The sequence below is a fragment of the Mastomys coucha genome, unplaced genomic scaffold (genome assembly GCF_008632895.1).
Source record: "Mastomys coucha isolate ucsf_1 unplaced genomic scaffold, UCSF_Mcou_1 pScaffold20, whole genome shotgun sequence".
Taxonomy (NCBI): Eukaryota; Metazoa; Chordata; class Mammalia; order Rodentia; family Muridae; genus Mastomys; species Mastomys coucha.
The window spans coordinates 136601552-136614663 of record NW_022196903.1 but is presented as its reverse complement, the minus strand read 5'-3'; the positions used below and the strand labels follow the sequence as shown (position 1 = coordinate 136614663).

Here is a 13112-nt window from a genome sequence, read left to right as displayed (position 1 = left end):
TGTGTGTGGGGGGGTGGGGGGGTGGATGGGTGTATGTGTGTATTGCTTAAAGATTCAAGGATTACCCAGGGCCTCATCCATTTTAAGCACATCTTCAGATCCCTCTGCATCTTTTTTTATGTTCAGTTAATAAAAATGTGTTGAAAGATTACTTGGCAAGAAGGAAGAAAGAAGACTCAAGGATAGCTGCCTTTTGATTGGCTGACTGCTGGGTAGACAGTGGAGTCATTCCCTTAAACGGAGCTGCTTAAGGAGGTGGTTAATGTGAGGGTGACTTCAAGAGGTGTGTATTTTGCAGTTGATGCTTTGACAACACTTATTGTCACCTAAGAAGAAACATCGGCATTAGAGCTGGAAATTTAGGAAACATAGCCTATCAACTTTAAGTCAAGGAGATTGGTTGAACCTACCTTCAGTTTTGGAGGTGGCTCTTTTGGGGAAGTAATTTCCGCATAAGCTTAAGGACCTTCATTTATAGCCCAAAGCATCTACATGTAAATCTGGGTGTGATAGTGTGTGCTTGTAATCCCAGGGCTGGGGAGTCAGAAGTGAAAAATAGTAAGTGGAAAACCATGAAAGACAGTCCCTGATGTTGGTATCTTGTCTCCACATGCACAAATACACAACACATACACTAAGTAAATAAGCAAATGAATATAAACCACTTTCCTGGAAGGTGTGTCTGAAATTTTCTGAAGCAACTCTTTAAAAAGCAATGTATGTACTTCTTAAGAGTAAAGGCAGTCGATGGTATTACAAAATGCTTCCCAGTATTATAATAACTGTTAGTCACTTAGGAAACTGCTTGAAAAAGACATAAATCCACTTTCCACTTACCACTTGGGTGACTCATCAAAAAGTACACAAGCCGCCTTCTCAGTGGAGTTGAGTGAAACTCAGAGAGTCTGCAGGAACTCCATCTACGATAAATTTTTCTTCATAGTGTGGTTAAAACTGCTAAAAACAGTTAAGCCTGCTGCTTCCCTATTTTTAGATATTCTGTGCTTTTGTTTATCTTCCCTCTGGTTGTTTCACTGAACAGGTGTGATTATTGTCATGGAAATAACTCATGTGTGCTTGTCTACATTGTCCTAGCAGGGCCTTCAAAGGATGCTTGAGGTTGTGTGGAGATGTACAGAAGTGCAAACACACATGGTTGGCTAGCTGGCTACTTCAGGTCAGAGCAGAGAGCTATAGTGCTGGGGCCATGGGTTGGATACCTGTGTGAGACACACAGGAAAACTGCTGGGGTTGGAGAGGCAGCTTAGTCAAGAAAAATAGTTGATGTTCTTGCATAGAATTTCAGTTTGATTCCCAGCACCCAAGTGGGACAGTTCACCATCACTTGTAATTCCAGCTCCAGGCTATCTGATGCTTTTTCTCTCTCTCTCTGGCCCCTTCTACCTCTGTGGGCAGGCACATACACACACACACACACACACACACACACACACACACACACCCCTCTGTACACACACATACATGTTGCAAAAGGAAAAATAAATCTTTAGAATTGCATTCAAGTGCATTTTTTTCAGCCCGTTTCTTTTTTTTAATTAGATATTTTCTTTATTTACATGTAAATTTCTCCTTTCCCCTCCAAAGAACAAAGAAACAAACAAAAACAAACCCCTGTTGCCTCCCCCCTCCCCATGCCTGCCACCCCACCCTCTCCCACTTTCTGGCTCTGGCATTCCCCTACACTGGGTCACAGAACTTTTACAGGGCCGAGGTCCTCTCCTCCTATTGATGATCGAATTTGCAATCCTCTACTATACACATGCTGCAAGAACCATCAGACCCCTCCATGTGCAGTCCTTATTTTTAAAGAAAAAGAAACTCAACTCTTTGATTATAAGCAGCCCCTCATACTTTTGATGATCTTCCATCTCCCAAATAACACGTTAGACCATCTTGCAGGGAAGCAGAGTGAACAGAGCAAGATGACCTCAATTGAAAGCGCAGGTCAAGTTCATGCAGTTGGAGGTGTCTGAAGAATTATTTTCTGTATGAGATGAGGTAGAATAGTAAAATTATGCTGCAAAAAGATTTTTGGAAGAAAAATGGAATCTTCTTCAGCTGTGTCCAATATCTTGAGTTATTGAATCCAGTCTGGACTGCTGGTATCTTCCAGGGTCATTCGTCAGTGTGGACAGCCCAAACCACAAATGACAAGCTTTTTAAAATGCCATGTGTTTGAAACAATACTAGTGGAAACTCCTCCTTGAGAGAACTTGGGATGCTCTATATCCTGTGAGAGCTTAGAGTTGAGTGGTTTTGGCTGTAGAACTGCCACAGAGAATTGGTTACGTTCTAGAGCCAACGCGTCTTCAAATTACATTGCTGGAGCTGCGACTCAAGTCTCTGTCAACACACGCGTCTCCCAACCTCACCCTGGCTTCATCATGAGCATGAAGTCATTCTTCTGAGCCTGTGGGGTGACACGAGTACAGTAGTCAGGACCCCAGAAGACAAGGATGCTAGAATATAGGTGCAAGATAGATCCACCCTAAAGACTTGTGGTAATTTGAGAATGTTCCATGCTCTGTTTCCAGGATTATCTGTGAGGGCTGTGGGGAGGACAGACAACAGACATAATATCTCATTATCACGCACACAGCTCCTCATCCTTTAATGCAAGCTATGTGTGCACAGTGTTTCCTAGCTGGACTAGCGTCAGCTAGCTCTTTGCTGTCAGCTTGCTTACTGAGGTTCTGGGTTGTATTTCTTGCATGAAGCCTTGGCAGTGTTGTGTCTGATGGTTGATGTTTTGGGGGACATCAGTTAAGGGGAGTTGGAAAGGCAAGACCTCATTTGGATTATTTTCAAACATTGCTAGTTCTTACAGAAGTGACATTTTTAAAGATGTTAAGCCTGAAATTGTAGACAAAAATATTTTTAACAGTTTCATACTTCTAGAATTCATGCTTTTCTAGGTAAATCGATAGTTTTAAACAGTTACAATTTAACCTTAACTTCCTCTACAGGGTGTTTAAATGAGACAGATCATTATGTATAAGGAAGTAATTTATTGCTAAGTTTTTTGAGGTTTTCTATTTTAAATTTTTTTTTAATTTTTTTATGTGTATGCGTGTTTTGCTTGCACACATGTCTGTGCAGTACATATGTGCAGTACTCACATAGGCCAGAAGAGGGCTGCGGTTACAACCACTTGTAACGTCCATGTGGGTGCTAGGAACCCAGGGCCTCTAGGAGAGTTCTTAACTATTGAGCATCTCTCCAGTCCTTGTGTGTGTATATAGGCACATATGTATGAAGGCATGTGCATAGCTACCCCCCCCCGTGTGTGTGTGTGTTTGCGTTGTGTATAGGCACATATGTATGAAGGGATGTGCATATCGCCCCTCCCTGTGTGTGTGTGTGTGTGTGTGTGTGTGTGTGTGTGTGTGTGTGTGTGTGTGTGTGGTGAAGCTGGTGCACAAGCCTGTGTCTACAGAGAAGCTTGGTGAGGGCATTTGTGTCCTCTCTTACTTTATCCCTATTCTTTGAGGTAGGGTCTTTCACTGAGCCAGCGGCTCAGGTTTTCTGGGCTGGACTGAAGCCAGCAAGCACCAGAAATCAGCACTTTCCATCACTTGCAAGTTCTATGTCTTCATCTTTTCATTTCCCCAAGAGGTCCATTAATTAGCTTTACATTTTCAGCTCAGTATCTTTCACTACTTGCTCCCGTGGAGAAGCCTAGAACAGAATAAAATTTGACATTTTCTTTGTTTGTTATTCTTGGACTTGAAGTGAAATAGCAATACAAGCGAACGTTTGGTAAAATGTCAATGTTTTTATAACGGCTCAACTTCTGTCCTCTTCTATTTGGAATGCAGCAATCAAAACCGATAAACAGGAAGCAGCCTGGTAGATACCACCTGGACAGCTACGAGCAAGCGAGGCGCCTCCGGCCTGCTGAGACAGAAGACGTCGCCATAAAGGTTAGCTCGTCTCTCAGCTTCTTACTTGAGTTGGAGGGTTTATGTTACTCTGTGGCTGAGGCCTGCAGAAGTGTCCAAATGTGGATCTCGAGTCTCTTTGTTGTGATCACAGCCTTGACAATCTTTAAAGTGCACGCCCCTGAGTTTATCATCCTTTTGTTTGTTTTTGTTTTTGTTTTGTTTTGTTTTGTTTTCGTTGAGACAAAGTTTCTCTGGCTGTCCTGAAACTCATTCTGTATACCATGGTGGCCTCAAACTCACAGATCCCCCTGCCTCTGCCTCCCGAGTGCTGGGATTAAACCATGCACCACCACCGCCTAGCTGAGTTTATCATTCTTTTCTTCACTTCTTGAACATGGGTTCTGTTTCAACCTTATATTTGGTACCCAGAAAAGAGCATTTCATTCTACCAGAAATCCACCAGACACTACCACTCAATACACTCCTCTACTTCTCACACGTAAACCAATCCACAGAAAATACCAGTATTAGAAATCTATTTCTAAGAGGAAAATAGTTGTTCCATGATGCTATTCCTAGCAGGGCATGAACAAATGCGTGCTTCCCACAGGTAGGAAACAAACATAACGAGACTACTAAAGCAGAGCCTGGTGAACCAATGAGTCTACGGAGGCTACTTACAGGAATGTGGATGAGGGGTTCTCTATAGGAGTGTGGATGACTCAAAACAGCTACACCCATCTCAGAATGGGTGATGGCTCAGGAGAGCTGGAACCCAGGATCTCCCTCTGCACAAATTATAGGGAGCTTGACAGGCAGGTCAGAGAGTTCCCTCCCCCGCCTTTACTGGTTATACACTGTGAGGGCTGGATAGGCATTGTGAATCTTGTACATTTCAGATACTTCTTTATATTTGTGTGTTGCTTATTGATTAACCCTTAAGGGGGTCTCCATTTTGGAGTTCTTGAGTCTTAACAAACTTCCTGCAGGACAGAAGGTTTCATCTGGGAGGAAATTGGTATCAATATGAATACGGGTACTGTATGGCTCCATCAGCTTCTCCTGGTCCCTTTTGAACTTCATATAATTTCAGTTTGCTTTTATACTTTCTGCAGCCTCTTTGGTTAAGTAGAACTCAAGTAGAAGTGGCAGCTTTGGGAGCACAGCTGGGGACTGATGGCTGGGACAAATCCCAGGGAGAAGCCAATGGCAAGGAGGCTCTGGAACAGAACTGGTCATCAGAGGACCAGGGTCCTAGAACATTCCCCTTTTGGAAGTCTCCTTATTCATTTCCCCTAAACTTTGCAGGCCAGTCCAAGGCGGTGGGGTTCAATGCCTGGCCTGTGCGAAGTGTGCAGTTACTCGTTTAGGGGCGACTCTACGCACTCCAGGCACTTGTCTGGAGGTTTCAGACCACATTTTTTCCTTTCACCCTTGGATGAAGCTGTGGCATCTTCAATCATTTCCCGTAGCTGTCACCAGAGACCTCATAGTTCTGCCCTCACTTTCAGGGGTGACATCAGCACTGGCTTCCTTTTCTAGCACATGAGAAGTAAATATGATTCCTTTTTTTTTTAATTAAGAAAGATGTATGCTGTATGTATTTACTTGGTGTTTTTATGTGTTTGTGCCTGTGTGTGTGTGAGTGTGTGTGTGTGTGTGTGTGTGTGTGTGTGTGTGTGTGTGTGTGTGTGTGTGTGTGTTGGCGGAAGCTAGAAGAGGGCATTGGATCCCCTGGGCTGAGCTTACAGCTGGTTGGGGCCACCTGATGTGGATGCTGGGAACTGAACGCAGGAGCTGTCAGAGAGAAGAAGAGCAGCCAACACTGTGGACCGCGAGCTGTCTCTCCAGCCTTGCATCCACTGCTCTCAGCTACACCACCAAACACGTAGAACTTAGATTAGGCTCTGCCACTGGGCTATATCCTGTGTTCCAGTTTTAAACTTCTGAAAGGAGCTGCCCTCTGATTATTCACTGGTACCACGTGTCTAACTGAGTTCCTGTGTTCATACTTTCTAGGTGACAAACGGATACTTTTCATGGGGCAGCGGTTTAGCTACGTTATCCAATATCGACATTCGAATTCCAACAGGTAAGGCTCAAGGCTTAAGCATTGCTGTTTTTTTACCAAGATAATTCAGTATAACAAACAGTGAGAAAAGCTTTATTTATGTTTATTTAGTGTCCATTTCTTGTTTGTATGTGCGTGTGTGTGTGTGTGCATGTGTGTGTGTATGTGCATGTGTGTGTATGTGCATGTGTGTGTGTGTGTATGTGTGTGTGTGTGCGTGCAATGATGCATGCATCATTGCATGTTTGTGTGTTTGTGTCTGTGTGTCATGGGCGGGGCATTGTATGTCTGTGGAGACCTGATGCTGAGGCCTGGAATCTTTCTCAGTCCTCCACCTTATTCAGTGAACCAGGATCTCAGTTAAAGTCAGAGCTCTGAGATATGGCTAGTCTGGCTTGCCATCTTGCTTCGGGAATGCCCCGTCTCCATCTTCTAGGGCTGACTACAGGCCCATCTGGCACTTACTTAGGCTCTGCTGTTCTCAACTCTGGTTAATCTTAGCCCCTGACCTATTTCCCATCTCTCTTGCCCCATTACAGGAGTTTTTAAGATATAACCCTAAGTTTTTATTACTGATATGTGCCAGGTTCCTCATAAGGCAACTGTATCACTGGAAACTAGAAATTATAAAATGGGGCTGCCATTGAAAATGTGTGTCTTTGGACAAGGTATTTCCCATTTACTGGGTGATTTGTGACACTTAAGAAATTGGGGTTGTTGGTTTCTCATTGTGTTTAAGAGCAGCCTTGACGAAAGGCTATTTATGCAAACATCCAAGGCCCTGAGGACTGCTCATCGGTATTGAAGGCACTCCAGGACCACTCATCTGATTATTTTACTTGCCTATTAATTTTCTTACCTTTCAGTTTTACTGAGATGCACCTAGTCTACAGTAACCGTATCTATTTAGTATTTCAGTTTGAGTTTCTTTACAATGATAATTTTATTAATTCGTTTCAGGATTTTATACTTTGACCATTTTCGCCTCCATTTCTCAACTCCATCCCCATGCCCTTATTCTCCTAACTGAGCTAGGAGAATAATTTCTATTTTTAAATTCAGCAAACACAGTGTTGTCTGGTGTTCTGCTACTCTTGTGAGAGGGACCTGCCCAGGAGTGTGGCTGATCTACCTGGGGTCGCACCAGTAAATAAATCTGACTCCTCCTCTCCCAGCAGCTCTCAAATGCCAACAGCTCCTCAGTAACTCGTGCAATTACATGCCCACTTCCCCACCCCATGTGTGGACTTTTGTCTAGCTTGAATTTTGTGCAGATCTTGTGCATGCTGTTATAACCTCTGTGGGTTCATATAGAACACTGCTTCCCTCTGTGGGTTCATATAGAACACTGCCTCCCTCTGTGGGTTCGTATAGAACACTGCCTCCCTCTGTGGGTTCGTATAGAACACTGCCTCCCTCTGTGGGTTCCTATAGAACACTGCCTCCCTCTGTGGGTTCGTATAGAACACTGCCCCATTGTACCCAGAAGACAGATTGCTTGAAGATGTCCAGCACTTAGGATTCTTATAGTCTTCCTGTCTCCTTCAAGAGGTTGGGTCCAGCATAGCAGTAGATTTTAAGATGCAGCCATTTCCAAAAGTTTGTTTGTTTGTTTGCTTGTTTGTTTGTTTGTTTCTTTCTTTCTTTCCTTATTTATTTTTTAGTTTATAACTTTTGGTGGGAAGTACATCCCGTGAGCTATCCTGCCAGATACTGAAAGTGATATACAAATTCTGTTAAGCAGGCATCGAAGCATCTTGGAAATGTTTTATCCACTAAGCAGCAATCCCCCCTCCCTGCCCCACACACATCCTCCATCCACAGCAACCACCTTCCCTGTTTCTGTTTCTATGAGTTTGAGTATTGTAAACCGCCAACATGCACTCGTGCAGCCTTTTTTCTTCTTGTCTGGCCCTCTTTACTTATCGTAATCCCTCAAGGTACATCTCTACTGAAAACAGTAGGATTTCTTTCTTTTATACATGAGCCTTACATGTAGGCAGCATGTTCTCTAACCATCAGTGGACATTGGATTTTTCCTATCAGCTTGGATGTTTGAAAGTGCTTCAGTGAGTATGGGAGCAGAGATATCTCTTAGTATCTAAATCTTAGTTGTTTTGTGCAGACACTCAGATGATTTTCATGGGCCATGTGGTAGTGCTGGTTGTACTATTTGAGTCACCTTCATACGGATTTCCTATGAAATGTCCACGTTCTGTTTACCTGCTGCTGAGTTCTTTAGAATTCCTGTATATTTGGAGGATTAGTAGTTTACCAGATAGAAGCTTTGTGAGTGTTTTCTGTCCTTTCCCCTCTGTTCGTCATTTTCTTTGCTGTGCAGTTTATATGTTGAGGTATTCATATTTTGCCGTTTTTTTTTTTTTTGTTGTTGAATTTTGTTTCCATTCAAAATCCAAAAATTCATTGCCAAGATCCATATGAAGAATGTCTTCTCCTGTGCTATCTTCAACGGTTTTGAAGTTTCCCATCTGTTAGGATTTTATGTCATTGTGAGATGACTTTGGGGTGCTGTGGACTCTAACAGTGGAAAGAATCTCACTCTTTTGCAAGTGATGTTCAGTTTGTGAATTGCCACCTGTTCCTTGCCCACAATGTGGTCTTAAACTCTTATGGCAGTTTAGGTGACTATACATGAGGGTTAGCTCTGGGCTTTCTGTTTCATTCTGTCATCGCCTCAGTCGTCGTTACCATAGGGATCACTGAGAGTCTGTAATGTGTTCTTTGTAACAGATTTTGTCATAAGATGTTGCGGAAGGTTACATTCAATCTATAGATTGTGTTGAGAAGTGTTGACATTTAATAATGTTAGTTTGCCAAACACATTTCCTAAAACACCCTAACGTGCATTTCCATTTATCACTCTGATCCCTGGCATACATCTTAGCCCTGTTCTGGAGTTCTTAGTGTGAAATTGTTCTCCCTTAGTTAAGTCTTATTTCTGTATTTTGATGTACTAACAACAAAGGAACCAAGAAGGAAATCAAGAAAACAATAGCATTTATAACAGCATCAAAAAGAACAAGATATATAGGGATGGTCCCAATAATTTTCTTTAACTGAATAGAAATGTTCACTCAGCCTGGTGTAATGGTCAGTAGCTTGAGTATTTTCTATCACACCTGGAGGTCAATGTGGGAAATTAGAGTCCTAATGACTTCTAAATCACTTTCATCCCAACTTCCAGTTTTTGTCATAATTGGCCTTTTATTGTGTAAATTTAATGGTGAAAGTTAAAACTAATGCTGATGGTTTAAGAAGTTACTTCTTTTATTCTTTAGCCAGATGAACAATTTACCATTTACAAAATAATATAGCAAGGGTCTGCAGTGCGGCCCAGTTGATCAGAAATTTATAGCTAGTCTGAGAACAACCGAGGTCACACAAGATCTTCTTTCAAGAAAAGTTAAAATAATAATCAAGACCTATATGTTTTAATTTTTCTTTTCTTTTGTAAAAAGACAGAGGTTGGTATATTTACTTTATAGCTTGAAATCAAACAGGTCTAGGGATCAAAACATTAGACCTGTCTAAATGTGTAGGAATTGCATTTAGTTTCTCTTTTAAACTTATGCTGTTATTTATTTTGGTGATTTTTTTTTCTATTTTTTGTTTTGCTTTTAGAGTTTGAGACAGCACTTTGCTATGTGGTTCTTGATGCCCCAGAACATTCAATGTAGACCAGGCTGGCCCTGAGCTTGCACCAATCTTCCCAGCTGTATGTCCCTAGTGCTGAGAATCCTAGCATGCCCCCAGAGCTGAGTTTTAGTTTCCTGTATCTAAGTGAAGTCTCCCTGCCCTCTGTTTTGTTTCTCTAGGTCAGTTGACCATGATTGTGGGCCAAGTGGGTTGTGGGAAATCATCTCTTCTCCTTGCCATCCTTGGTGAGATGCAGACCCTGGAAGGAAAAGTTTACTGGAACAAGTAAGTGTGTGTGTGTTGCTTGCCTCTCCTGTTGGGCTGAATGCTCAGCAAGAGCAACTAGGGGAGGGGAGGGCTTGTTTGGCACACGCGTCTGAGTCTCTGTCCATCACCGAGGGAAGTCAGAGAGGAAACCAAGGAGGAACTGGTCACAGAAACCACAGAGGAATGCTGCTTGCTGGTTCACCTAGCTCACACTTAGCTACCACCTCTCCTACACAGCTCAGAGCTATGTGCTCAGGGGATGGTGCCGCCCACAGTAGGCTGGGTCTACCTCTATTAATTAACAAGGAAGACAGTCTTCCACAGACATGCCCATAGATCAGTCTGATCTAGATGAGCTTCTGACTGAGAGAATTCCTTTCTCGGGTGACTCTAGGTAAGTTGAAGGTACTATCTAGGACAGGGCTTTAAACTGGCTTCTTCACACAGTTAAAAACTCTTAGAAGACTACCACAATAATCCTTCATGTCATGAACCAAGAATCTCTGAAATGTGCAAAGAAATAAAACACAACATAAGTCACAGAAATATCAAAACCCAACAGAAAACTCAAATATAATAAAATTATAAAATAATTCAGTGTGACGGTTTATGACCGTATAAACGAGTGCATGCTAAGATGACAAGTGGGGTGGTGAAGACACAGTTTCAAGTATAAATAGGGAGCACTCAAAATTCATTCTGTCATAAAATAAATTATGGAAGATTCACATTATTTATAAAGCTTAAATGTAAACAGATCAGCAAGGGTTCAGTGTTCGGGGAACCCATATCAAACGATGTGCCTAACGTCTTTGTAAGGGGCTGAAAAGCAACAGTTTCTCTCCACATTGAATGTAAAGCATCCACTAGAGGTCTCAAGCAAACACACAAGTAGGGTGGGTAGCCTCAGGTGCTGCTTGGAAGACGTGAAGAGGAAGGCGCCTAGCCCAGTGCTCCTTAAGTGCTGGGACATGAAATGAAGGGCTTGTAAGGAGCAAACACCTCAGCTGACACTAAGAGAGGTCACTCGTTCAGGGAAGAGAGGCAGGTTGTGTAATGAAGTGACGTGGGGCTATACTAATATAGAACTGAGTACTGAAGGTCAAACTGATTTATTTAGTTTGACCTACCTAGTTGAGTCCTCCCTAGGCAGTATATGAAAGGATATAACTTTTGTCAAAAAAAAGTGAATAAATGAGAGTGCTGTCTAGGAGTTCATGTCGAGATGTGATTCTTCTCTGGTGAACATAGCAATGGCAGGAGACATGCTTGGGAGATGGGCTACTGTCAGGAGACACTCTTGGGAGCTGGGCTACTGTCAGGAGACACGCTTGGGAGATGGGCTACTGTCAGGAGACACTCTTGGGAGCTGGGCTACTGTTAGGAGACACTCTTGGGAGCTGGGCTACTGTCAGGAGACACTCTTGGGAGATGGGCTACTGTCAGGAGACACTCTTGGGAGATGGGCTACTGTCAGGAGACACGCTTGGGAGATGGGCTACTGTTAGGAGACACTCTTGGGAGCTGGGCTACTGTCAGGAGACACTCTTGGGAGATGGGCTACTGTCAGGAGACATGCTTGGGAGATGGGCTACTGTCAGGAGACACTCTTGGGAGATGGGCTACTGCCAGGAGACATGCTTGGGAGATGGGCTACTGTTTTTCTAGTTGCTAGAGGCCAGAGGTGTCTGCTAAGCAATCTGAGATGCATTGTGAAGCCCCACAACCAAGATCCTCCTGCTGCATGCGTCAGTGGCATCAAAGTTGAGAAGTCTTGCTGCCAAGGGCCCAGTTTTGAACATGTTCTATGTAGTGCAGTGAGCTGTTCATGTACCCAGGTTTCTCTGGAGAAATATTGTTTCTGGGCCCTTTAGAAATATTGTTTCTGTGCTTGAAATACACATTATGAGAAAGGTTTGGCTGCAAAATTTGACATAGAACTCTTGCTTGCATTATCACTGGCAAGAGAAGGAAGCTGAGAAAAGTTTAGCATGCGTTTCATCCGCCTTGGGTAAATCAGAAGGCAGTGGCCATGTTCACTCACACTCAGAGGCTAGCTCAGAGAGTAAGCGGTACTTTCCCTCCACCTCCATCCTCTCTTCTGGATCTTCCGAAGGAGTAGCCTGGACTAAGATACATGATGTGACAGTGCCACCATAGTCAAATTACTTGGCTTTCATTTAACATTGTTTTATCAAAAATGGGAAGAATGTGAGGTGGTAAGGGAAATCCCGAGGTTGCTTCCTCACACCTCCACAGAGTTCTAATCTGCTCTTCTCTGGGTGCTGAGGGAAATCCCGAGTTCTCCTCCTCACACCTCCACAGAGTTCTAATCTGCTCTTCTCTGGGTGCTGAGGGAAATCCCGAGTTCTCTTCCTCACACTTCCACAGAGCTCTAATCTGCTCTTCTCTGGGTGCTGAGGGAAATCCCGAGTTCACCTCCTCACACCTCCACAGAGTGCTGATCTTCTCTGGGCCTGCACTCTAGTTGAGTTGATCTGACTTGGGCATCACCATTCATGATTATTATAATTTGTTTGATAAATTAACAACATGACAATGTGGAAACACATTGTGTTGTTTCGTTGCATTCCAAAGCATATAGACCATGCATGTTCTTATTCTGTAAGAAGAATGTATATTGATGGAAAATGGTGATAAAGAAGTCAAGAATGAATTTAAAGTTTAGACAATAACCCTTGGATATATTTTTACATAGTTTAGACCACAGCATGCATATGTGCACACACAAATACATAAGGTATATAGATTTAAAGCATGACATCCTTAAAGGCATTGGGCCTTCTTTAGGCATTACCTCACTCTGCCTCCTGGTCACTTGATACTGAACTAATATTTTCCATATTCAGATGACCTCCTTGTTTAGTTTCTAGTAAAACTTGCAGTCTGGCCCTCCTCTTAAGAATGTATAGTAAGTCACAGTAGCACATGTCAGTGACCCCATGTCCCAGGATGATGAGGAAGGAGCATGACTTTGTGGCTCGCTTGGGCTATATAATAAGACCTCATCTAAGAAGCAGCCCAGCCCAACCAAGCAACCAAGCAACCAAGCAACCAAGCAGCCAGGCAACCAGACAACCAAGCAACCAGGCAACCAGGCAACCAAGCAACCAAGCAACCAGGCAACCAAGCAACCAGGCAACCAGACAACCAGGCAACCAGGCAACCAGGCAACCAGGCAACCAAGCAAC

General features: G+C 43.1%; 1 protein-coding gene across 7 annotated transcripts in view; it reads left to right on the top strand.

Annotated features, from left to right (window-relative positions):
* The window catches only part of Abcc9 (ATP binding cassette subfamily C member 9), a 122491-nt gene that overhangs the window by 42831 nt on the left and 66548 nt on the right, over positions 1-13112 (top strand). For all 7 annotated transcript variants that reach the window (XM_031383815.1, XM_031383813.1, XM_031383814.1 and 4 more), the window contains 3 exons: positions 3840-3944; positions 5925-5997; positions 9813-9918. In XM_031383815.1, coding sequence (XP_031239675.1) covers positions 3840-3944; positions 5925-5997; positions 9813-9918 — 284 coding nt within the window. The remainder of the gene's footprint in view (positions 1-3839; positions 3945-5924; positions 5998-9812; positions 9919-13112) is intronic.